Below are 27842 nucleotides of genomic sequence, written 5' to 3' on the forward strand. Positions count from 1 at the left end.
CGGATATATTGGAAATATAATATTGAAAATATCGGATTTATATTAAAAAATGGTCAAAAAATCAACTGATATATACCGCTCATATAAAAAATATCGAGTATATCAGCGATATAAAATTTCATATCGGAAATTCCGATATATATCGGAAAAAAGAGTTTAATATTCGGTGGATATATATCAGAAATATTGATATCGGTGTACCAATTTACCGAGATATATCGGCGATATTTTGAGCCTATTATAAAGACCCACTTGCACACTCACTAAAATCCCAGAACCCAAAACTGTTCGAAGCCAAAAAAAAAAAGACGCGGGCGAAAAACCGTCCTCTCGTCTCAGATAATGGCGACAACTGCAGCCGCTATTGATCAAGCAGCAAACCCTAAATCCGTCGACGAGTCACTTTACTTCGACTCATTCACTGATATTTTCAAAGAACTCGGAAACGTTTATCTCTCTTCATCCGGCATTCCAAAATCTCTGGTATTTAATTGTTCGTCTTTTTTCCTTCCCAATTTAAAATTACTTTTTTGTCTAATTACTTTTTTTGTTTTATTTATTTCAGACGAAGAAGTTAAAGAGCAACCACGTTTGGTTTCTCGAAACAGTTTCAATGTTTAAACCACCGAATCAGAAATCTAGATCTGCTTTGGATTCTAATGTAGTTAATGTTGGTTCTCATAAGTTTATTATTGATGCTGAGTTGAAAGACATAGCTCTTGAACTCAGTCGTATTGCGGTTAGTTTCGTAATTTTACACGTCCTCATATATTTTTTTCATTTGCAGTTCTGTTTGTTTATTTGTTTATATTAAATGATCTCCCAATGTTGTTTTACAGGATTTAGATGAGGTGCAGTCTTACATTATAGTCACACGGTTCGTCCAGCATGCTGCAGATATTAAACTTCATTTGGTTTGTTACTTTACTTATATCTGCCTTGTTTTAGTTAAGTTTATTGTTATGATTTGCAATAGAAATTGTAGCGTTTTAGGCATGTCCTATTTTCCGAACGATATTACTTATTTGGTTTTCTTTTCAAGTGGATGTTGTTTTACTGACTATTTACTTGATATACCGTAGGAAACAGTATTTCCTTTTATATTCTCGGTCTAACATTTTCATCTGCTTTGTAATATTTGAAGATGCTGCTTGAATACCACATGGAGAGGCAGTGTTTGCTGAAGTGCACCAGGCAGATTATCATGCATTCGTGTAAGCCCATGATTCTATCAACTTGTATCTTTGTAATTTGCTGCCTTCTTTATGTAGAAGGTGTGACAAGATATCGCACTGCAAAACATAGAAGCTAGACAAAAAAACCATCTTGTTTCTGATGTAGTTCATAATTTTGCATGCAGTATATATTGAAGATATACCCCAGAACGAAAATGTCATTATTGAAGAGACGTCTAAGCTAATTTCTGATGGGTTGGATAGAAAGTTACCAACAGTCCTTCAAGATCTCCGCTTCTCCAAACATCTGGAGAACATGGTATGTTAAACCTCAATTTATTACTAAGCTATTCCGGAAAGTCATATATATTTAAGGATCCAACAGTTATCTGCCTAATATGCAGTGCTCCCTATTAGTTCAGAAACTCCTGTAGTGATCTTTGATTTATTTATTTTTGCTTGTTAAACTTACTTTGTTTGAAGTGTCATGTGACTGTTGTTTTTGTTTTTGTTTTTGTTTTGGGTTTAGTGTCATGATGCTATACTATTAAAACCAAAACCAAGACATATAAAAACCTAAAGCCCACAACTTTAACAGTTCAACTTCGATATTTGGAAGTAGAGAATTTTTGTATGCTAAAAGCCTAAAACAAGACTTCTTTGTGTTTTTGAGGTTTTGGTCTTTCTAATTGGACTTATGTATACTGTGTTGCAATGAGGCTATGCTTGCACTTTGAGGCTTTGTTAAACTTAAGAAATTTGTTACTTTCTTTTGTTTTATAGTGATTGTTGATACTTTTTCACTTCAACTGTATTCTTTTTTAAGCTAGTAGGTATGTGTTCCATAAGTGTCATTTGTTACCTGGGAGGAGGGAAAACTCCTATTTGGCATGGCCCAATTAGTTTCCGATTACTAGGCCTAATCACCAATCACTCCTGGATCAATTAGCAACTTATTTCTGCTGTAAGTGCCCAGATATCCATGTATGTTTAGTATTTGAACAGGCATCATGGGGCGTGCTCTGCAGGAAGCTGATCTGGTCACTCTTTGGGGAGAGGAGATACTCATTGAAGATAAATTGGCCCTGGACATTCTTTTTCTTATGTATTATGAATCATTATGCACTTGTGACGGCAAACAATGGAAAAACCTCTGCTCGCTTTACAAGGTAGTTCTTTTATTCCTTTGTTAGTTTCTTGCTTGATCTATTATCACTCTTTTCATCTCAATATTTGCTTTATTGCACTGTGTTTCAGGAAATACTATCAAAGTCCTTTAAATTTCAAGGGACAGGGTTATCTTTTAAAGAAAAAAGTTCTTTTGATCACTCCAAAGTTCAGTTTCTGCTTATACTTATTGAAGCTTTGAACCTGAAAATTCTTCTTCAAATGGTCCATGATGAAGTACCTTTCAGGTTTTGGCGAATAGTTATTTCTTATTGTTTGACCAATTGGTATTGTTTGCAATAGATGTTTGGTGTATTGTGGGTTAACATTCTATTTGATTTTAACTTTTATTATGATCAGGCAGGGTCATTCTGTCTTCACATATACTGATATCCAAGAGATGGATGCCATGGTTTCAAGTTTAAGTGCTGTTGATACACAAGAAGCAGGTCCCTTGATTATGGCATGGGCGGTATTCATCTGTCTAATTTCTGCACTCCCTGAAAAGCAAGATCAATTTGTGCTTATGGTACATGGTCTCTTGACCTCCCCCCCCCCCCCCCTTCTCTCTCTCTCTCTCTCCTCCAATCAGTTTATTTATTTGCAACCTAACCTTTAATATGATTGCTTCAGGATATTGATCATGTTGCTTATGTTCACGAAGCCTTCAAGGCTGCACCACTAAGTTTGATTCTTCAAATTCTTGAAAGTGATATGTTCAAGGATTCTGACGTAAGTTGTCTTTTTCTTTTCTTCTTTTATTTATTTATTTATTTCTTCGTTTAGTGTATCTATCTATGTCAATATTCCACTCCATCGTAGTATCTACCTTAGTCAATTTCACGAGTATATATTGGTTTTTATTTGTTATAATTTCTTCGAGCCTTTGTTGTGATTTTTGTATAACTAAGCCTATTTTTATCGGTGGAAAAGTGTACAAATTGAAGTACTATTTATCAACAAAGAAAAAAAATTAAAGGGATTAATATTTGAAAATGTGAGTTGTTTATCATTGGTTCAAAGAGTGTGAGATATTGGATAAACATACTGATTTACTAAAACATTTAAGTAACTCTATTTTTTTTTGTTTAGTGAGCGCAATCTTAATAGGGTGCAAACATTGGCACTTTTAACTGTGCTTCTATTAAGACTTCAACTGTAATTTCATAATCCCACTGTCAATAATACTGTTTTATCGATAAATAAATAAAATAAAATAGAATTGCATAATGCCATATTATTGTGAAAGCACCTAAGAGCATCTCTAGGTGGGTACAAAACAAATTGTCTTGCATCTCTAGGTGGGCAGCAAAGTTGGTAACAAATGGGGACCCACAAATCTAGCAAAAATTGATAAACTGGGTCCTGTATTATTATTTTAATATTTTAGAAAAATGTTTCTCTTGGTAAAGTTGCGATAGAATGCTTGGGTTTTGGTTTAGAAAGTCAACACGACACTTGTTAAGTTGCTTCACATCCACAAACTTGGGAACATAGTTGCTACCGAACTCGTTACCTGATTGTGGATGCTACCTGGCTGATATCGACCCAGAGATGATTTTTGGGTTTTTTGTGAAATTTGGTGGTTTGGCAGGTTTGCTACCACTTTGACATCTACATAAAGATGCTCCAACAATATCAAAGAAAAGTGTTTTTGTTCCTATCTATATGGAAGAGATAATGGATTTATGGTCAACGATTGCCGTGGCATCAAGTGTAACGAGCTGCAACTAAAGTTCATTGTAGACTAAGAGTATGAGTCCTCCCAGCTTGTGAATTTGGTGGGTAGTGGGGGACATGATAGTTCTTATAATGTCAGTATTTATACCTGCAGGTCCTCTATCACTAATGATTAATGAATAATGTTTGTCTTAGTTGACAGTTCATTTGGAACTCATGAATTCCTTTGTCAGTATTTTGGCCCTTTTGCGTAAGTACCTCCAGATGTGTATATCAATGTGTTCGCATGAATGCTGCACAGAGGCTTGGGTTCTGAATGGCATGTATGTTGCACAGACAAAATTATGTTTGTCTTGTTCTCTTGCAGGGCCCTGTTACTGGTTACCGGAGTGTCCTAAGAACACTTGTTTCTTCATTTATTGCATGTTATGATATTACTCAACAGGTAATTTTCTTCGATTTTTGGTTTCAGTTGAAAATATTTTTTGGTCGTTTTCGGACACGATGTAAGCAATAGATAACATCACAAGCAAAACAAAGAATGACATTACTTGTGAAAGTCTACTTCACATTGCTCAAAGACTCAATTGATTTTCCTTCCAAAGTAACCCTATACTAACTTCTAGTAGATGCTTCGGTGCTTTGCTAAACATATAGCCTTGAAATAATGTCCTCACCTAAAGCCACCTAAATTAAATGTTCAAAGGAGGCGTATAAGGCTTGTGAAAGGATAGAGAAAAATAAATCCCAAGCATAATGCACCATTGGACATGTAACAAAAGAGACTATTCACGCCCTTCCGTTACAATCACGTGCCATTGGAATGGTGGCCTTGTGCATGGCTAAAGACCTAGAGATCCAACTTCGACTCTCAATAATTAAATATTTATCTGTTAATTTTACTTTTAATAGTTTGCATTCTAAATAAGTAGGTCGCCCAACAAAAGAAAGCAATTCTAACTGGTAATTCCAAGCCCGCTTGTGAAAGTTTGTACTCACCGATTCTATATATCCTGTTTGGTTCATCATAAATTAAGGAGGGATAATTCAAATAGGTTCAGCTTCTGGTTTACACAGGGAGCAAATCAGTGAAAGTGTTTATCTAAAAGTGACATCTGAACACCCAAACTGACTTTATAGCCTTTCCTGTGCAGAACACTTAGTTTTGATCGTTTTCTTGAATGACCTTATATGCTGTCGAAAGCGCATCTAGATGTTATCCACACTCTCGGCCCCTTAAGTAATGCTTCGCTACTCACTAGGCCTGTGCCCAGTCTGAATCTGCACCTGTGCTTTTAACTGCATATGTTGCACGTACAAATTGCTTTCTCATTCTTCTTGTCTGTATTACAGCTAGATGATGGTACTCTTAGTTTAATATTGGACATCATTTGCAAAATATACAGAATGGAGGTTAGTCATCATTCATCTCTTATACTATTCTAAGAACATTTACATCTTTACATTTCTACTCACGTTTAGAGGTCATTGTGTACGTCTGTGGCAGGAGTCACTTTGTAGTCTGTTTTGGGATAGAGACAGTTCTGTCGATGGTCCAATTCGGTGTCTTCTCGACACTTTTGAAGTTGAATTTCCATTTCGAAATATGGAACTTGTTCGGTTGTTGTCAGCTCTCTGTGTTGGAACTTGGCCCGCAGAATGTGTGTAAGTGTAAATTCTCTACTTCTCTACTATGGCAGATAACTTCTATCCTATTTTCTACTTTGTACATCTTGTTTCATTATCGTCAAAGTGACGAAAGGTAATTTAGGCAGAGTGGGTGACCAAAACTAATTTGTGATGGGGGTGGTAAAAATGATTTTAGAAGTTAAATATAACAGGTGAGGTGGATTTGAAAGGAAAAGTTTGGAAAAAGGGAATTCATGTTAAGCGCTGGGATTAGGGCAAGGTGATGATGATGAGAGTTTGTTATGGCATACTTTTTTCTTTCTCCATAATTTGGCTTGATGTATTATACATATAGCTAGAAACTTTCCAGTAAAGCATTTAGGACACTGAATTTGTATTAGTTTCAGTGACACAGACTGCTGTAGCAACACCTTGGTTATTATAGCTTGTTTCATATATTATATATATCTTGTAGAAAAAAGCAAGGTTTGAAGAATCTGTTATAGTATATCATGGTCCGTAGAATAAAAGTTATTTCTCCTCTTTCCCTGCCTAACAGGTATAACTTTTTGGATAAGTCAATTGGTATATCATCGTTGTTCGAGATTCCTGGTGATATGTGTATAGAAAACATTTCTCAAACTATTATGACTCCTCAAGCATTGCGTGTTCCTGAGGTAGAAGATCTGCTCATTCCTAGTCAAACACGTGGTCATGTAGTGAAAGTCTGTGGTAGAAGTACTGTCCTCGTTCGTTGGGAGGTACGTTAATATTCCCTATGTTTTGGTTTTGGCTTTTATTGATCCGTGAATTTGTGTGCTTGGGAAAAATTGTGAAATCTTGTTTGCCGTAGTCTTCGGTGCTTAGTTTTGACATGATTATACTAGGTTTATGATTGGAATTTGATCAAGTGTTTCTATATCCATATCGAGAACAATCTTTCCTTTGGTTTTAGACTGGGATCTGACTTGGATCTTAATTCTGTAAATATATTTGAATCGTACTGTGACTTTAGTTTAGATTGACCCAATTGAATATAATCAGGTCAATGCCAATCTTTATGGAGCCCAAGGTTACTTGGTTCTCTATATACTAACATACAAAGTACTCGGTGTGAGATAAAACACATGAATTCAAAAAGTGTGCGGTCACTGAAATTGTTACAACTGTAAGTTTTTATTTGTGATAATGGAAATGTTAAATGTATAGATCAAGGATTCAAAGCTATGGGTGGATAAGTTCTCTATATACTAAAATACAAAGTACTCGGTGTGAGATAAAACACATGAATTCAAAAAGTGTGCGGTCACTGAAATTGTTACAACTGTTAGTTTTTATTGGTGATGATGGAAATGTTAAATGTATAGATCAAGGATTCAAAGCTATGGATAGATAAATTCTGATCCATATCCAATTCAGGGTTTATGGAAGCATGAGGTGGACCTTCATAGTGTCCTTCTCATTGATAAAGTTTTTAGTTTTACCAATAAAGAAAGAATTGTGTTACTGTTACCCATGTCATTGTGAATAAAAGAACCATCTAAGCCGTCTTTTTTTTAGTTGAGCTTTTGGACAACACTTGAAGTTATACTAAATGTACTCACCTTTACATTTTCTCTTGAGATTCTCTGTATTCTTCCGATTGTACTACGCTTTCAATGAGCTAATTGCATATATCAGTGGATCACATTTCTCATCTTTTCTCATATTATACTTTATTTGTCGGAAGTTCTCGACAAGATTATAGTTTTTGGTTACGTTCGTCTGGTACACAAAATTTTGGTCCAGAACATAGGTTCCTTATTGATATCATTTATTCAAACAAGAATACCATTGGCCATTCATCTTGATTATTGCCAACTTGTTTCTAGTAGTTGATAACCTGTATGCTTCATTATGGGGGAATGTATGTTTTTTCTATATACCACTCTCTGTATATCCGCTCTAGATACTGATCTTTTCTCGTGCTAATGGGCTGTGCAGTATAGGCAATCTGGAGTGTTTGTGTTGCTTCTGCGTTTAGCTCGACATCTCTACTTGAACCATTATGAGGAAACACATTTGATACTTGACCTGCTATGTCGACTGGTATCTTCTAACAAGGTAAAGTGTTTATTATTTTTCTTGAACGAAATTCATACTATTCAATATCTATGAATAGTACGAAATTCAAACTTAGGATTGAGCAACCTCGTTATTATGATATAGTAGTATCGACGCATATGAAGAAAACCTATGGTGACTTGTTGATGCACTTAACGTTTATGTAATTATTTGCGTGCATTCTTGAGGCTTTTGACTAAACAGTTAGTATGAATAGATATACAATTTTCTGTTTGGAGTTTATTAATTTATTATATCTCTTTTGTGCTCACAATGATCTGGACATTCATTTTACATGGTTGGTCGACTACATTACATTTCTATAGTTAGAAGTAACTAAGTAAGTATTGAAAGTACTTGAAAGTCCTTCTGGCTTCTGAAGGGATTTTGTAAAAAGTAGCATGCATTTTCTATCAGAATTATTAGTATATGACAAAACAAAATGCCGCTTTATTTGTCGTAATATAGTGAGAGCTGCCTTGGTCTAGGAGACTCCATTCGTCGGGCATGTGCTTCTTGTCTTTTTCAGATTGTTGACTTTAGCAGATTTTCTGTGCAATAGGCGCACAATTGGAAGATGAAGTGTTGTTGATGGCCTTGTCTTTCTACTGTGGCGCAGTGCTTGTAATTCTTTTGAACTTGTAAATATTAAGGGAATGAATTGATTTTACCGATCAAAAGGGAAAAAATAAAAGGAAAAAAAGACTGTCAATTTTCAAGAATGAGGAGAAAAGTATAACAAAATATGCTTAAGCCTACACCCTCCGACTTTGGTTTCTCTTCTCCTTTGTGCTAATGATAGAAGTTAAACGAAGGAACGTAGAAAAGCGTCTAGAAGCCTTCTCAAATATATCTAGAATATGGATAACCTGTTACCAAAGCGATCATACCATTATGGCAAGTCCATCAGTCTATGTAATATGTGGTTGAAAATTGTGATTGTGATCATACTTTACTTTTTATCTACTCTAATTAATTATATATTGAACTGATGAGAACCATTATGTTGTAGGCTGTCTGTGCCGCTTTGATGGATTTTGATAATTCATTCTCTGTTCATACATCACGCTTAAAGGGACATGTTGAGAAGAGTATGCGGTAGGAAGCTGATTCTACTAAATAGTTCTCTGTTTTAGTGGCCAATCATAGGGTTATTATTTCTAATTTTTGCAGCTTAAGATATAACCTGCTTATGTGTTTGTCATTATGTTGATAATCATCCTGGATTGCAGGGTAGATGTGGTTGAAATCATTTGCGCATTGGTAAAAAATTTGTCACCTAATCTTAGGAGTGTGTTAGTGATGTCCACAAGTGTCAGTATTTTGGCGAAGATGTTGAAGTGGTAAGTAATACGTGCACCAGTTATATATTTTTATATGATACCTTTATTTACTTATAACAATTGCTGTTGTTGTTATTATTATTATTATTATTATTATTGCTATAATTCTTAGTATCATCATTGTTGCTATTTATTTTTTACTTAAATTTATTTTTGATTATATAACTTAGGCTATTACAACAAAATTAGGAGTTGGGGGGACGGGCTCACCAAAGGAAAGGGAAGTAGCAGAAATACGAAAGTTTAAGGATCAACAAGAACAACACAGTGGACTACTTCTCAATATGTTTCCCCAACTAAATAATAGCTACTCAAATTGATCAACTATCCTGTGTGGGTTATTTGCATTAGTCACTTTTATTTATCCGTTTTAGGCTCTTAGATAGATGTCATATGGTTAAAATGTTCTATGATTTTAGTGTTAGCGTAGTACTATTTTGGCTGAATTTTTCTTTTGGTCTCTCTTGATCGAGACATTTGGCGTGGTAGTGTGTTTTGAAGCAACCAAATATAGGAGGTTAATAATAAAATACGTGTGGAAACTATGATGTAAAAAGTTGGTGTTGTGATGAACTCAATGCTAAAATGACATTGTGTAATGTTCTAGGAAATATGCACCCACAGTGGTGCATGCATGTCTTACACTCTTACTACTTTCTCTATATAGATGCCCTTGTTGTGCGAAATTATATCAGATTTAGTAATTCTCACTTTTTCTGCTGTTCTAGCTCACCATCTCATGTCAGTGAGGTGGTTTTGAAGCAAAATATCTTTGATTTGGGCGTGAAGAAGCATGATATTGACGTGTATCCAAATGAAAGGTGAGTATTTGGTGAAAACTTTATCTTTGCCCATACATGGGTTTTATTATGATTTTAATATTGCTCAGATGATTGATGTCATAGAATACCATGGAATCTGCTAAGTTTGCTAAGAGTATTCGTAGAGCTTAGTCTGAGTTTCTCTTTCTGATATTGGATGACCATATATACTTCTTCACACATTATGTACTAGTCTCACTGTCAAACCATCATTCATCACTGTATGATCTGTATCACTGAGCTTTAGTGTAAAAGTAAAATCAGAAACTTTTTCGTTTTTGAATCAATCTTCTCTTATACTTGTCTCCTCCTTAGAGTTGGAGACAAGTAATATCTGAATCGAAGTGTTTTAGTCTATCTTCTTCAGTTCTCCATCTGAAGGGAGACTTGAGTTAGTCAAAGGTTTTAATACTGGGCTGAATGTAAATATTTCAGTGTTTTCTTCCTTCCCCCAGTGGTATGTGGTTGCTTTCAAGTGGACTTGCAAGAATGCTCTCAATTGACAGTGAACAGGCTGAAGACTGCTGCTCATTGACTCTTTCAGGTATACTGTTGATAAACTCAAATATGTGAATTTTTTATATTTCAATTTCCCTGTCAAATTATATGTACAGTACTTTTTATTATTTGTTTATTATTATTATTGTTTTAAAATTTTTTGATCTGTTTTCTCGTTTTTATCCTTCACTCAGGAGTTGGTTTGGCGATCTACTAATTTACTAGCTTTTCAAGAGCAGTTTTTCCCAGTCAAAAAGAAAAAGGGGGTGGGGTTGGCAGTTAAATAGCCTTATCTTCTAGGAAACATACAAGAGTCGCAACATGGCCACCATGCTCGAGAATGTTTTAAAAACGACTCTAGAGTTGAATATTAACTACAAAAGAAGGTTTTAGAAAGGTGCCTATGAGGTGGTAAATGTTAGTGAAAATAATTGCAAATTATTGTCAACGGCAGCCTAAGGTGTTAATTAAGAAACCTAACACTTTGCCCCTGACCGCATATGGTTATAGTAACATATGTGTTTGGGATATTCTCAAGGTGACCCCTCAAATCATTAGTCACCAGTGAGGTGGATTACAATTTCCTGAACCTTGAATTCTGTTCCCTCAAATACAGTTAATCTCTTAATACATCAACCTTCATATCTCTCTGTGAAGTGGCTTTCCCTCTTTATCTTAATTTTTAAGAGCCTTCTCTGATGTGGTCATTAGAATCTTATGAGTCTAATGTCTGAGCTTCTCAAGGAAGCTACTCCTTGGCAGAAGGCAAAGCATGGTTTCACATATGACATTTTGAGGGAAACATTATTTTGATATTATTTCATGGATGCCCGCGTACATACCTCTGCTTGTGACATTATTTTGGACATCCATATGATGCGATGGTTACATGTATGGGAACCAAATAGGAAGATATTTAATGCATTGTGGAAAGAATTTGAAGAAAATGACACGTCTTTTGGTCTCAAAAGTCAGTACAATGGTGTGACTGAAGGTGTTCAGTGGAACAGGTCAAGGCTTGGGTTTGATTCCCACCTTCACAGGGGAAAGGGGTCTCAAGGGATTAGGGAATAGATTAGCTATTAAAAAAAAGTTAGTAGGAAATTAGGTCGAAGAATGCTTCGATGGATGCACTGTGGTCATTGAGGGCGTAGAGGAGTCGAACCAAGTAGGATCAGTATTTGAGGGCTGGGAGTTGAGGGTGTAGAGGAGTCGAATCCAGTAGGATCAGTATTTGAGGGCTGGGAATGTGTTTGGGCTGCGATTCAGCCATCACTTGCCAATTCTGTTTATACGTTATCACAATTGAAATTCGTCCCCATACTGATGAAATAATGTTTGCCTACCCGTTCTCGTTGTCTATCCGTCTTTCAAAACTTCTCTCGTCAAACAAGTGAAACGTGTCAGTTAAATAATTAATTGAGATAATAGTTGACATAATAGCAAATAGGCACAGATTAAGAGATTCATACTAATTGGGCCACTAATTTGTTAGTCAAGGACCCAAGGACCTCTTTAAAACCCTCAAATTCTAATTTTTGGAAAATGTGGAGAATTTTTGAGTTTGCAAATATTTAATTTATGGAAGTAGAGTATTATTCATATGGTTAAAGTAGGTTACTCCTGCATGTTTGTTCATGAGACATATATTGTATTTTTTTTTGCTTGAATTCTATCAATTTTGTTAAGTTTGTTCATTACAAGTTTAGTTCCTGCTCATTTTTGTTTGTACTTGCACTATGCCTTTTTTTTTTTTTCGATAATATACTTGTACTATGCCTAAGTATTGTGTTTATACACTCCTGAATACTTTGTTTCTTTCCATTGCAGTGCTTGACTTCACGCAGCAGCTTGTGGAAACTGGTGCAGAAGATGATGTTTCAATGGCTCTTGTGGTTTTTTCCCTTCAATATATTTTTGTCAATCACGAACTTTGGAAATACAGGGTCAAGCATGCTCGTTGGAAAGTGACACTAAAGGTAGCCATTATTCATTACTTGTCATTGCAAACAATACCATTTTACTTTTTGATTTGACTGTGGAACAAGATTCAGATTACAGTATGAAAACAAACTGCTATTAACATTGAAAAGGCAAAGTAGGTCGAGGAAATTAAAGTAAGAAAAAAATCAAACAATAAATACAATCAGAATAGGTGTAAACAGTGGGGCGGTGGGACCAAAATCCTCAAATATCTAAGTACCATAGATGGTCCCATCTCACTCCAAGATGCTCAAAAGGACAACTTGTATACTCCTTGATTCCATCTGTATGCTCTGTACAATAAAGACGATTCCTTGATGCAGTAAAGGATCAAGATCCCAACACTCTAATAACTGTAGGACACACACCCATGGAGCTTTGGACTAATTCAAAAGCTGACCAGAATCTCCAAGAAAACAGATCGCAACGAAAAACGATTCTTATCACTATTGAATGCTTAAGAATGATTAATTCAGCACATTCTTCTGGAGAGAAAACTATATTCATATCATTGTGCTTGATGTTTCTTTGAAATCTCACCATCTGCTCTAGGATACCTTAACATGTATTAAATACCCAAGAGAAGGTCTAAAGGCATTTAAAAAGATTTAAGAGTTGGAGTGTGCTGCTAAACTTTAGATATAGGTGCATCTTTAGAAAATTTATGCCTCGATACATCTTGGCCAATGAGGTGTATGCCTCTTGTGTGCCAGTGTTACTTTTACACGTGTAAGGCGTTTTACACACAGATCATTTTGAGGAGTATATCCTCAAACTTCTTTCATTTCTTTCTGTTATAAATTGGTTTTGTTCCATGTTGAGGTAAGAAAAGAGAAATTGTGGATGAAGATTATGTCAATTTGCTGGATTAGTTCTCATTTTTCTGGGGGCTGTTTGTTTGGTGATAAATTTGTTTTATCCAAGCTTAATCATCTTATCATGTTAACTAGCATCATAGAAGTCATCTCCACCAAAAAGGATTTATATTTTAGATACACAAGTCTCTACATGCTGCATTGATTTCTGCATTGTTAAAAAGTTTCTTTTAGTGAAATGTCATTTTTACTTTGCATTAGACTAAGTTATTGTATGTTTGTAACATTTCCAAGGAAATTGATAACTGTTGGGAGTTCCATGGGACATTTCCAGAGGGCATCTAAGGGGCTAGGCTGCGCCCGAATTTTTAAGGATGTTTTGATCCTATAATGTGTATTATCTTCTGATATATAAATGTGTGAGAGAAGTCCGAAACTAAGCAAGGCCTCACACATTTTCTCTCTTCTCTTTTTCAATAGGTTATTATATAACTATAGCCTCTTGCCTTAATTATGTGGTAATATTCTTTTGAGTTTGTGGGTTTCTTGACGTCATATTGATTTATGTGGAAGTAGGTATTGGAATTGATGAAGATATGCGTCATGGCAGTCCCAACTTCAGAGAAACTGGGTGGGATTGTTAAGGACAGTTTACTCTCGGATTCTTCTGTCCACAGCTCACTTTGCCGGATAATGTGTATAACTACCGAAACATTAGAGGTATGCCATATACCCCTCTAAACCTTGAGAGACACACAACATTCCTATCCAACAAGAAAAAGTTACTTACTATTACAACTTACATTTCAACAGAAACTTAAATTTAGCCGACTTTATGAAGTCGAGGAAATTGAAGGATTACGGATGTCTGTATGTTCTGCCTTAGATGTTGTATTCGCTATGCTCACTGCTTTTCCAAAGGTGTGTTACAATTTGGTTCACAATTATGTTAAATGTGTTGTCGTTTTGTTCCCTATTCTATCATGGCTTGTTGTGTGAACTTTGTGTTGTATGTTGTTTTCTAAAAAGGCTTATTACAGAAAGTTATGCTTGCTCGTGTAGCTGTGTTTCGAGGCCATGAATAAGTAAGAAAAATAAGCATGATTTCAGATTCCAAAAATGGGGTATCACATCTGTGAAACCTTTGACCAAAGGGAAATCGGCACTTTGATCAAAATAATCACCTACTCCACTGATATAGATCTATTGTCAAACTTTTTCGTGCTCCTCTCCAGCCAGAGAGGGCCTCACATAGCGGCAAATGCTATGATAGTCCACAACCTTATCGACACGGAAGAATGAACTCCCTGAACCCAGGAACGTAACATCTCCTTCACTGACCGATGAAGGACCACACTATTCAAAATTGATGAACAAAATAACACCAGACCTCCCACGAATAAGAACAATGGATGAGAGTGAACATACTCTCTGTTTTTGCTCCCAATTCCTACTCTGACTTATGGAGCCCACAGTTGATCACACTGGAGCCTGGCACTTTGATTGAAATAATCACCTACTCCACTGATATAGATCTATTGTCAAACTTTTTCATGTTCCTCTCCAGCCAGAGAGGGCCTCACATAGCGGCAAATGCTATGATAGTCCACAACCTTATCGACACGGAAGAATGAGCTCTCTGAACCCAGGAATGTAACATCTCCTTCACTGACCGATGAAGGACAACACTATTCAAAATTGATGAACAAAATAACACCAGACCTCCCACGAATAAGAACAATGGATGAGAGTGAACATACTCTCTGTTTTTGCTCACAATTCCTGCTCCGACTTATGGAGCCCACAGTTGATCACACTGGAGCCTGGACAATTTAACCTTTCAATAAGTTCTACATACCATGGAAATCATCATATAAAATTTTTTAATCCAGATCTGAATCTCATAAAGCTCTCAATAATCTATTTCTAGTAGGAGTGTAGATTTTGGTTTTTTGGTCAAATTTTTGGATGGTATGAATCTCTTTTTTGACAACTATTCTTAAAATGCGGTTAACCTATTGCCTGCTAGGACTATAGAGGACGGATTTCATGGGGGTCCCTCGTCGTGTATATTCTGTATTTATAGGCACATGTATATTTATAATTTTTATATTCAGGTGTCATATTCGGCTCTTGGTACCAGTGTCGGGCACCGACTCACATAACTGTGTCAGTGTTAATTAGCCATGGGATTAGCTTTGTGTCATTGAGAAATACTCACTGCAAGGAAACCAGCAATAAAGTAGAAATATTTCTGAATTTTTTTGCTCAAGTGTTAATGCCTAATTCAACTTGAGTCATTAAGGTATCGGTTTAGGGGTCAAGATAAAGGCATCACAGGGATAGTGAACAATTTAATTGGATATTTTTATTTCTCTTTAGCTAGTGGGTAATGGTAGCATACATTTGGTTTGAAAGTTGCACAATGTTTCTTCCCCTTATTTTAATCGCTCTTTAAAATTATGTGCATATTTTCAATATTTTCTCTCGTTGCAATTTGCAGATGGTTTGTCATGTTCTACTTGATTATTCAATTTTGAACTGAATTCCTGGTCTGGAACATTGCAGGATACTCCTTTCAGCATGCCAGTTTTTCACCAAGCAATGTTGTCATCTACGACCAATCCCATACCGGTTGTAACAGCTGTCATTTCATTGACATCCTATTTCTGGGATCCTGTAAGAGCTATCTACAGTGAAACCTATATTTTTCTTTGTTTTCACATAAGCGGTTGACACTAACGTTATATATATTTGCGTATGTGATTATGATGCAACATGTTTTTTTAAAACGGACATGTTATGTAGTGTCTTGAGCAGCTTATATAGTGTTGTCCGTTAAACAAGTTGATGAGCGGAAATTAAAAAGTTGTTCAAGACACTGTATAAGCTGCCCACGAATATGTCCGTTTAAGAGAAAGCTTGTATCATGTAAATAGCATTTTCTATTTATAGTAATACACGGACTTACAATCCTATTTACATTAGATATTCAGATTATGGTAATTTGGTGCGACTTTGAATTTGTAGCTGTCCTATAAAAAACATTATCATCGAGCTCTGTCTACGGAGTTGGCATGAGTTTTTTTGCTCGTAGTCGTAGAGATCTACTTTTGTGGAAGACCATCCTTTTCTTGGATTGCTTAAATGCTCACTGTTAAAGTTTTAGATGAAAGTTGGATAAGTAGAAAATCGTTGTGTTGCATATGATCATATGAATAGAGAACATTGAGAACATTAATACTGTAGAGAATAAGCATCCTATGAGCTAGGAATACTAGATTAGATCCTCATATTGAGAGGACATTTCATAATATATGAGTAGAGAATAAACAAACATCCTATGAGCTAGGAATACTAGATTAGATCCTCATATTGAGAATATTTCATAATATATGAGATCTCATAGTATAAGGAATATTTCATAGAAATATCTCATAGTATATGAGATCTCTTAGTATAAAGAATATTTCATAGGAACAATATAATATTCCTTATGGTGGATGCTTGATTAGCATGATGTGTGGCAGGTCTATCAACAATATCCCAACAAAACTCACTGGCATGGTTGGATAACCCTCAATTCTGACATGGTTGAAAATTGGAGTTTCCACGGCCTCTACCACGTCCATTTCTACCTGATACTTGTCTTCCGCAACCACGACCTATTCCCAGAGTGTTATTATAGCGACTTCTAGAAGTCCCAACTAGAGCTGATCTGTCACATACGAAAATGTGTTTCTTACCCATAGGGAGAGATTTCTCAGCTTGAATATGAGATCTAACTACTTCAAATTCAGGTCTCAAACCCGAGAGAAATTTCGAGACTCTGAAGCCCTCTTGTTGTTTGAGCAAAGCATCTAGGTCTAACACAAGAGGATGATATACATTTAACTCCTCACTCATGCCATGCAGAAGAGCATGGTATGCCCCTAGTGTTTTATCATCTTGTTCCATCTTTAAAATATCTTCATGCAACTCAAATATGCGAGATGAATTCTTTTCGGCCGAATAAGAATCCTTTAGGAAATCCCAGATTACCTTGGAGGTTTCCAAGAACTACACATTATTTCCAGTGGATGTCTCCATACTGTTCTACAACCATGTCTTGATCTGTGCATCTTCCTTGATCCAGGTGCCATAGTCATTAGACTTATCTGTTGGTTTTTCCTTTGTTAAGTACTCCAGTTTCCCTTTGGTTGTAAGGAAAGCCTCTATTGCCTTTGCCCATTGAAGGTGGTTAGATGTACCTTCAAGTTTCACTGATGTCATCCCCATGGCATGAAGTTATTTGGGGAAGAAAAAATTTCTGGTTGATCACTTGTGACTTTCCGTTACTCGCTTCTGTTCCCTTTTCAACCATTTTAATAGTTTATGATATATCTTCTTGGATAGGTTCAATCACAAAAAAAAACACCCTTGAATACTTGGATAAGAGATAAATCGATGAAGAGAGGGTCAACAACGATGATACTAGAATAACTGGAAACTGAACTACATCTGGGGTTTCATATTAGTGTGATAAATATTTTTACATACGAGTTGTTTTGAGGGAATAATTGATACATCTAATGTTCTGATACCGTGTTTGATTTCAGTATTAGATGCATAAGTTATATATGATGAATGGAATAAAAGAAATCAACAGATAATGAAAAAGTAAATAGGAAAAGTATTGAGAGAGAATGAGAAAGAGAAGAATGGTTGAGATGAATACCCAACCTTTTAGATCTCATATATTAATAGGTACATTGTTACCTTGTTACAACGTTACCATAAATGAAATATTCCTTATACTATAAGATCTATTATATTGTTCCTTGAAATATTATTTATACTAAGAGATCCCATATACTATGAGATATTTCTATGAAATATTCCTTATACTATGAGATCTCATATATTATGAAATATCCTCAATATGAGGATTTGATCTAGTACTCGTAGCTCATAGGATGCTTATTCTCTACAAATACTAACTAATGATCTTAGTATATAGTCTTATTAGACTTTCGAGCATCCAACTCAAAACCAATTGGCAATAACGGGAGTGGTCCTAGGAACTTACATGCTATTATGCAAGGCTTTAAACTCTTGATGTCGGAATACAATGTAGAGAACACGCCCTCTCACGCATGACGTTACTTGAGCCTAACACGTGGACTAACATTTAATGTGAAAGAAACTGGCCGTTGGGCCAAACTGAAATACCACACTACCATTTTGAATTTTTGGAGCATCCAACATAAAACATATTGGCAATGAGTGGAGTGTCCCCAGATAATTATATTGTAATTCACAAGGCTTTAAACTCGCGATGCGGGATTGCAATATGTATCTCAACGTAGAGTATTCTTTATACACAATAAAAAGATAATGCCTCTGTTCTAGAACATCCGTATTTATCCTAATCTAAAGAAAAGATGCTTCCTAAATATTCTCTTACGCCATGTTACACATAATTGTCATGCATCACATTTAATAAAAGCACAAGTTACTCTTTTCGCAAGTACATGTGAAAGTAAGAGAACCTTTATAATTTTATGCCAGTTTTATGTTTACGTTATACTTTTGTTATTGGGGTAATACTAAGGGTTAACTAGTATTACTGCCCCACTGGATGAGCCAATTAGGATTTCCCCCCACTAGATGGGGAAATTAGGTCTCCCCCCTCCCCAAGTACACACACGAAAAAGTCAACTTGGGTTGACCGTGTTTTTTGTGTATTGTGGGGAGGCCCTTCTAGGGGAGGGAGGGGGAATCCTAATTGGCTCATCTAGTGTGTGTGTGGGGGAGGTAACACACTAATTAACCCTAATACTAATTGTGGTAGGCAGAGATATTTTGGTGTGAATATTTCACTAGTATGCTAGACATTCAGTGGGAACTGCTTAATGGTTATGCTGTAAAGAAGTCTTATACACCAATACACATTTGGTCTCCCCCCTTCCCGCCTCTTTCCGTGTAGACACCCTCACTGCCACTAGCAGTCTTATACACCAATACACATGCATATTAGGACTTATTTTTCCATGACCCGCAAGTTATCATTACAAAACGGTTCTCTGGTCTATTCGAGCACTATCTCTCAACAATGATGCATGTCTAAAGCTGCCCATGCTTTTGAAAAATTCCATGTGTTCTCGAATAGTATATGCCTATATCATTTAATTTCGGTGGGTAGAGGTGTTCTTTGATGCAGAATGTATGCTTCTTCTTGACTTCTCCTTGTTTCATTTTCTCTCTCTGCCGCTGTTTTCCATCTCTCTCTCTCTCTCTGGGTTGGTGGCCTTCCATTTCCCGGTGTCTGATTGGGTTATAATTGAAGGATTTTGAATTGTACATGTAGGCAATACAAGTAGGTGCTGCTAAAGTTCTATCGGTGTTGTGCGTTATAGCGGAGAACACACAACCTTATAAGTTTGGGAATGTTTCCCTTGTGTCAGATGATAAGCAGGTATGACATGCTTGAAAACTTGCTTTACTGCCCTTGTTATTGTTTGTTTGTGGTCACTGTTGGAAAATTCGTTATACAGCTATCGTCTAATTTTCGTTTTAATTCTTTTGGGGTTTTTCTACAGGTAACAAATCTAAGATGTTCAATTTATGACATCTTGAGCGAGGAAACACCTAAAAGTGAAGATTTATTTGTTGCTATTCTGAAACTTCTCACATCTGCAGCACGTCATCAGGTCTGTTTTGCATATTTTGCTCTTACCAGAGATATTTCATGCGTCAAACTTTACATGAAAAGGTTCTTAACTCATCCATATGAATGAAAATGATAAGAAATAAGTTGAGGAACATATCAAGAATGAAGGCAACAGTGAAACCAACACAAACAAGACAACTGACAATACATGATGGGTAAAAAGAAATCTAACAGACTTATCCTTTTACTTATACGTGAAAACAGAGAGTTAAAGCTTAATCACAATCATGTTGTTGACAATAGGAACAATATCATCATTGTTTTGAGAAGCACAAAAGAGCCTGAGGTGCCAAGCCTCTTAGAGGCTTAAGGCAATCCCTCAAAGTCGAAAAAGGAAAAAAACTTGAAATTTCAAGAAACTGAATAACGAAATATATGCTTTGCAACATGTCCGACGACTAATAGAACTAAAACAAACTTAATAACTATTGAGGCTATAGGTTATCCCTTTGTGGGTATACTATCAGCTATGAAGCACGGACGTGGATGCGGCGACACATGCATATCTTAAAAAAGTAGCACACTGACACAGCAAGGATGCAGATATTAAATAAAATTAAAAAATTTATTTGTATTTATGTAGTATTGGGTTTAGGTCATATATCATAATTTATCAAGATTCAAAACCACAAGAACAATAAAAAGAGTGGTTGTTGGGGGCGAGAGACTTTGCAGACTTTTGGAGGCGATTTATGAAGTCTGTTTAATTGTACTTTTGGGCTTTTCATTTCTTTTTATTCCATTTCAGTCCTAATCTGCGTCCATGATGTGTCCAATCCACGTCCAAACTGCTGTCACGTGGGACGTGCATGTGCTGCGTCGGACAAGTGTCCGCGTCTGACGTGTGTCCGACACCGACACAGTGAAATTTTTGCCGTGTCCATGCTTTAGAGACTATCAGACTACACAGAATGATGTAAAGTTTCTTTGAATATTTGAGGGGGTGTGGAGGGTTAATGTGGGGATACTATATAGCCTTAATACGCCTTAGTGCTTAGACTCAAGGTGAGCACCTCATACCATAGAAGCGTAAGCTTCTTGTACTACCTCTTGATGTGAAAAATGGTTCTGAGGCTCTGAGGCACGCCTCAATGTGTGTTTTTTGTTTCAGAAAAAAAGAAAAGAAAAAGAAAACACTGAATAGACTTTTGATTGTCACTCCAAAGACAGTGCCTCTCGAAATGTGTCTTTCTGTCTTTTTAAGCTGAATCCCCCCTGCACCCAACAAAGAGCAAATGGATTAAGATCTTATTTAAATTACCTCCAAATTCAGTTTCAGTCATTTTGAATTTCCAGATATGTCTGTCTCTTAATTTTTCTAGGGATGCAGAAATATTTACGAATCTTTCTTGCAGCCTGCTTTTCTTGTATCTATAATAGAGCCCAAGGAGACTGTAGTAACTCCTTTAAGTAATGGCAACGTTGTTAAACAGCCGCCAGTGAAAGTCTCTTTACAGTCATTGGAGTTGAAGAAAATAAATATCATAGATGCATTACTCCACTACGTCCAAAGCTCAAAAGATTTTATTGAGAGGTTTGTTATTTTGCCAGGCTGATGATTGCTTTATCTTTTATTCTATGTTGTATGATTTTATCCCTGAAAATGTGATTGCATTATTTGATAATTTCTTATTTCCAGCCACCCCCATTTACTACTGCATGTGCTAATCTTCCTAAAAGTACTATGGAAAGGGACTACTCAGTATGTGCAAATATTGGAATTGTTCAGAACCTCAGAAGTATTCTGGAGGTCCTTGTGCTCCATTTTCGAAGTTGCAAGCAACAAAGATCCTCATCGAAATTTGACTGGAAATGACTCACCAAGCCTTGCATACAAGTATCAATGTCAATCGGCCGTAATAGAAATAATGGCATATGACTTGTTTTTAGAGAAAAAACTATTACAAACTGAATCTTCTATAGAACAGACTTCTGAAAAATCTAAAGCTGCTAGTCCAGCCAATGTACAGAATATAGTTTTAGCGTGGTGTGAATCTACAGCCATGGAAAACCTGATCAAGTCATATGCATCTTGTGAATATGACAATGAAATACTTTTTCAAGCAAAGGTACCCTTTTAAGTCCCCCATTTTTTATGCTTTTGTTTCTCTCAGTTACATCATGTATAAGTGTGTTCTCATTTGGTTTGCATATCTTCGCCTTAGCTAGACGGATTTACTTCTAACAAATAATATTTAATCTGAATTACAAAGAAAAGGCACTGAATTTTGTACGAGTATAATAAATTATTAAATTTCATATATTATTTTCTCCGATTTTATTTTTTATTTTTTATAAACTAATACGCCTCTCTGCGACATGGTGACGCATGTTTGCTTCCCATTACCTTACATCTCCTCCAACTGTTCTTCTTCTCAAGTCTCAACTCAACCCAAAGAAGTTAATCCATATTGTTGTTTTGGTATTTTCCATTTCTTTTCCTGTAAATTTTGTAGGATTTTCTTCCGTGACAATAGTGACCAGTTGTGTACAGCAGATCCACTCTTGTGGGGTTAGAAATAGTATGCAAATGAGAAAATAGGAATGCAAAGAAAATAAAAATAAAAATTAAATGTGCTCTTTGGAATTGGAATGGGTAATATTGTCACTATTGGAGATTAGGACAAGAGTGGAACCTGGTGTATCTGATCTGGCTCAAAACTGCTGGTCCACCTACCAAAAGTCCAAAAGAATGGTATGGTGTGGGTCAAGTGGTCAACTAGGCGAACCTGAATCTGTTCATGTTGCTGACCAACAGTCTAATTTTGTCGGCATATGCTGCACACATTTTTGTCTGATCTGGCGGTCATGTTTTCAAACCTGACCGATTGAGTGGTCTATGTCTTAATGACCCTGATACTTGTTGAAGTGCCATGTGTCCAGATATGGAGGGGTCCGCGAAGTATGTACATTTGTAGAGTAATAATATTTTTTCGTATTATTTTCGTTTGTGGTATATTTACTGATGTGTTGAGCTTATGTAAATGAGCTTTCAGATCGCCTCAAATATGTTCCTGGTGCATGTGATGGAGAAAGTAATTACTGGAGACACTGGGAGTTTGTCTTTATCATTACTTAGGAAGATTCAATACATTTCAAAGGAGGTTGGTATACTTCCTGTCTTTGCAATGATATGGCATCCTTACACATTAATTAGTTGCTTATTCAACTAATCAGATTTAGATGTTTCCTTAAATGAGTATTTAAGCCTAAGTCTTTTCTAATTTTCTCTATCACAGTTATGCGGGCAACCTGCATTTTCTGAACTTCTAGTTCAATATTCACAGCGTGGTTACAGGTAGAGTGCCACATAATTTGTCAGTCCAACTATTATTTTCTTATGCTACTACAATTTAGTTCTAAAATGCATTGTCCTGATTAGTCATTTTAAATTATACTGATGCTTGTTATATGGGATCGAGTTTGGATAATCAGCCCAGTTTGGATCGAGTAACAAACATGTATTAATAGTACTATCTTTTTCCTCTGAACTCCGACTAAAAGCTTTTTCCCCTGTTTATTTCTGGCCAAACAATTTACATGGCCTAATTTCTACTGAAGGACCCTATTTTCCTTCACCCGGGCGGAATGATATGGTTTCCCGTAAAGTTGAATTTGAACTTAGGGTTGACCTAGATTTCACTAGTTTAATGATTTCAGATTCTGATCAGCTCCCACATGCTTTACATGCGATGGATGTATATATAAATGTGAATGGCATATCTGAAATTCAGAAGTGGAAGAAGTATTATTGGGGTGGCAATAAATATTTATTTCTAAATATGAAGGTGTAATTGTTTCTACACAAGTTGATGAAATCAAATATTCCAAAGAACAAGGAAAATCGTATAATATCTGTTGGTATCATAACAAGATGTTTTGAGTTCCAAGATCTATTGGAAGTTGTGCTTTGTGACACTCTTGTTAGTCCAGTCACAATCCCAATCATAAATAAGAAGGTAGGCTCTGCCGGTGAGAAGAAGTTAACTAACAGGTCCAGGAGGATGGGGGATCAGAAGGCTGGTCTGGAGAAAATGATAAAGCATTTATGAACATTTCTATTTTTAATATTGCTATGATCCCTCATTTGAAGTGTTTCTTTCAATTTTATCTGGTAGTTTGATACTATGAACATTTCAGTTTGGCTATGCTTTGGGTTCGGTTTGTTCTGTTACTTCATCCAATTTCTTCAATTCATCTCTTTCTGACTGCAGTGGAGGTAAGGAGCTGAATAGTTTAATACTCAGCGATCTCTACTATCATTTACAAGGTGAACTAGAGGGTCGTAAGATGAATTCTCCACCATTCAGAGAGCTTGCCCAGTTTCTGCTGCAGTCGAATTTCTCTCAGACCGAGCACAACTATAAAAGGGACTTTCTTGGTCATGTCAGTGATGTTTATGTGTTTGACCTTGTATGCATACGAAAAGATCTGGGTTTACCGTTCTGGGACCATTCGAAGTGGGAGGCATCGAAAGTGATAGTGGAAAAGATGTTGTCATACATGCAAGATGCAAACTTGATGTCATTTTTCTTGAGTTCCAAGCTTCGTGCGTTGAAGGCATTGACAACCATCTTATCTGTGTATGGGGGGAATGTAAGTTTCCGAAATAAAAACCAGTGTATCACATGCACCAAATATAATCAGTTGTATGGAGCAGTCCCCACAGTACACAGACATGCATTATGGTACATCTCACCTTATTTTCAGTCTAGAGTAGGTGTGTGTCCCATGACGAAACGTTGAAACACCACAACCTGACCACTCGTCCACTGAGCAAAAATCGATGTTGTTTGTTTCTTCCGTTCATTGTCTTGACAATGTGCACAACACATGCACTGTTAAGATAACAGTGTTGCAAGTGTACAAACCTTTATAAGAACCATCTTGACCTCCCATGGACAAGCGGTCAAGGTTTCGTTGTTTCTCTACTTGACACTATCACGTGTTTTTAGTTTGGCATGTGGAGAGGAAAATCAAGAAATAAATATAGACATTAGCAATGAAACCTGTTTGTTGTAAGGGCCTTGAGACTAGTATATGGTACAAAATTTGACAGCTTCCTAATCATTTTGGAAGTTAAGTTTGCTCCTACCATCACCACTCATGGCCAGTCGCTTACCCCACTTAGGGCTATACTCATGGGGTATAATTCCCACCACATAAGAAATGATTCGTCCCCGGCTCTGTTACTAAACTCTCAAGGAGCCGTCCACATCATTTGTAGATACTGTCTCATATTATTTTCACGCATTTATACACTGGATTTGGTTCAGTACTGTGTTGATCTGGTGATGCTGTCTTGGTTGGTTGATTTTAGTTTAGTTTTCATTTGTGCGAGTGACATGTTTCTGTCACAGGAAACTATTATGTTAGTCAAATCTCGAATGCAAGTATGCATTGATTTTTTTTTTCTTGTTCTCTTTTTCCATGCTCTTGCAGTTGACTGAGATAAAGACGGGATCAATTGGTAGAGGGATGTCTGAGACACTCCTTAGCTCATGCGTTGAAGGTGTATGCAAATGTTTGCAGACAACTGTAGAATCATTAGTTTCTGCTGTGGGACCTTCTGCAGATATTATCAATTTCTTTGGAGCACAAGCAGAATTACTTCTCTGTTTAATCAGACTATTATGCAAAAGGTTTTCAGGGAAAACAAACAGGCTGCTCTCTTTTATGTATATTTGCACTTGTCTTGAAAACTTCAGCTACCAGCCTTAGAGTGCTGTGCAGCATAGTACCATCAATGGATGCACTTGTTGCGATCATGAACTTCTTTCTTTTGGCACTTCTCTTGTCAGCTGAGTGCTTTCAGTCCAGTTCAAGTTTTCAAGAAAAAGAAGATAAGAAATCTGCTGAAGCCTTCACTGAAGTTTCTCTCCTGTGTCTGGGGCTGTTACCAATTCTCTGCAGCTGTACGGAAATTGTCGACTGTTGTAATCTTTCAGTGGCTTTGATGGACCTAATACTGAATGGTTTCTTGACCTCTAGTACTTGGTTACCCATTATTCAGAAGCATCTAAGGTTGCAACTTGTCATTCAGAAGCTTCGAGAAAGGGATTCTTTCCCATGCGTTCCAATAATTCTGAAATTTCTTTTGACCCTTGCAAGAATTAGAGGAGGGGCAGAGATTCTTCAAACTGCTAATTTTTTTCTCTCTCTTAAAGTGCTAATAAATATATTATTGGACCAGAAGACTGCCTTTTCTGTTCAAGATGGAAGTGGGGTTCCAATCTCAACAGGTGAAGATGAAAAGCGTCAGCATATATGGGGACTTGGCTTGACTGTTGTCACAGCAATGATATATTCTCTTGGAGGCAGTTTGTCATGTGTTGATTTCGTGGACACTGTCATACCATACTTCTTATCTGAGAAAGATTATGTAATGTTATATCATCTTGATCTTCCATATCTTCCATCTGATGTTCATGGAAAAAAAAGAGCTCGGACTCAGAAGACACACACTTCTCTAACTGCTCTGAGGGAAATAGAGCATACTCTCATGTTCATCTGCGTAGCTGCAAAACATCGGAAGTCGTGGCTTAAATCAATGAAGGAAATGAATTCACAGATAAGAGAGAGAAGTATTCATCTTTTAGCTTACATAAGCAGGGGAGCTCAGTGCATTGCGGAATCTTCTGGCAGGACTGCACCTCTCCTGTGCCCTCCGGCACTTAAAGAGGAGGTTGACTTGAACAGAAAACCTTCATTTATTAACTGCAAACATGGGTGGTTTTCTCTTTTGCGTATTGGGTGCGTGCCTAGAACGCATAGTCCTGTATTTTCAAGCACTGTGTTAGTTCCCTTTTGCGCGGATCAGACAGCTCAAAGTGATTTGGTTTCTCACACACATTTTTCGGATGTAGTCACAATTCAGATTTATAGAATTGCAGTTCTTGTTTTGAATTTTCTTTGTCTGCAAGCCACTGAAGCAGCCAACAGGGCAGAGGAAATGGGATTCATAAATCTTGCACATTTTCCCGAACTTCCTATGCCTGAGATTCTGCATGGTTTACAGGTGATGTAGAATGATTTTATTTCTTACACTTTTCAGGGTGCTAGACCAAGATGTAAAGGAACTGAAGCTATATACTTGGCCACTGTAGAAGTCACTCCAACATATATACTTCATGAATGCTGATGGGAAAAAGAAAAAGAAAAAATATATGTTTTTTTCCATAGCCTTGGTTGTATGTTTTTCAAATAAAGAAACAATTTACTGCAGCCATCAAATAACAAATTTCACTGGTCAACCTAGTGAAAAGGAGGGGGGAAATAAAAACTGCGAATGTTTTAAGATTATTGTGGCTGACGTAGAATATTAACATGAAAATTTGTATCTTTTTACTAACTCTTACAACATCTGTGTTCTTTGTGGTATTGCAGGATCAAGCAATTGCTATTGTTAGTGAACTGTGCCAGACCAACAAGTCAAAGCAGATGCAGTGCGAAATTCAGGATTTTTGTTTTTTGATGCTGCAAATGTTGGAGAAAAGCTTGTATTTGGAATTTTGTGTTGCACAGAGTTGTGGAATTAGACCTGTGCTTGGACGTGTTGAGGATTTCTCAAAGGAATTCAAAATTTTGGTGCAAGGTATTAATCCTCTTCAGGGTGCAAATAGTATAATGGTTGAAAAATGTTTCTCTTGTTGCCAATGATAATATCCATCTATTTTGTTCTTTTGTAGTGGCCGAAGAGCATACATCTCTGAAACCCTCACTGAAGTCGTTAGGACAGATAATATCATTTGTGTATCCTGGCATGTTGCAGGCTGATGGTTTCTTGTAAGTGGTTCATGTGTTGACAAGGTTTGATGTAAATAAGTAAAACAAAGCAAAGAAAATGTATTAGTATTACGCACCAACTTGTAAAGAACTGTTTCTCACGGTTGGCAAATCAAGTAAATTTTTTCCAA

General features: G+C 36.5%; 1 protein-coding gene across 1 annotated transcript; it reads left to right on the plus strand.

Annotated features, from left to right (window-relative positions):
* The first annotated feature begins 283 nt into the window (after positions 1-283).
* Positions 284-27842, plus strand: LOC147519799 (uncharacterized). Its single transcript, XM_086591345.1, is given in 33 exon segments — positions 284-483; positions 566-739; positions 840-914; positions 1145-1214; positions 1361-1494; positions 2204-2344; positions 2433-2590; positions 2703-2871; positions 2976-3074; positions 4390-4467; positions 5376-5435; positions 5530-5687; positions 6211-6412; positions 7635-7754; positions 8767-8852; positions 8987-9097; positions 9826-9918; positions 10374-10462; positions 12247-12395; positions 13791-13934; positions 14028-14135; positions 15783-15893; positions 19564-19671; positions 19796-19906; positions 21282-21460; positions 21566-21995; positions 22923-23030; positions 23166-23224; positions 24141-24522; positions 25369-25639; positions 25641-26944; positions 27313-27520; positions 27615-27842. Coding segments are annotated over 33 exon segments (5931 nt in total). The 5' UTR covers positions 284-342; the 3' UTR covers positions 27716-27842.

The sequence above is a fragment of the Coptis chinensis genome, chromosome 2 (assembly GCF_015680905.1).
Source record: "Coptis chinensis isolate HL-2020 chromosome 2, ASM1568090v1, whole genome shotgun sequence".
NCBI classification, from domain to species: domain Eukaryota; kingdom Viridiplantae; phylum Streptophyta; class Magnoliopsida; order Ranunculales; family Ranunculaceae; genus Coptis; species Coptis chinensis.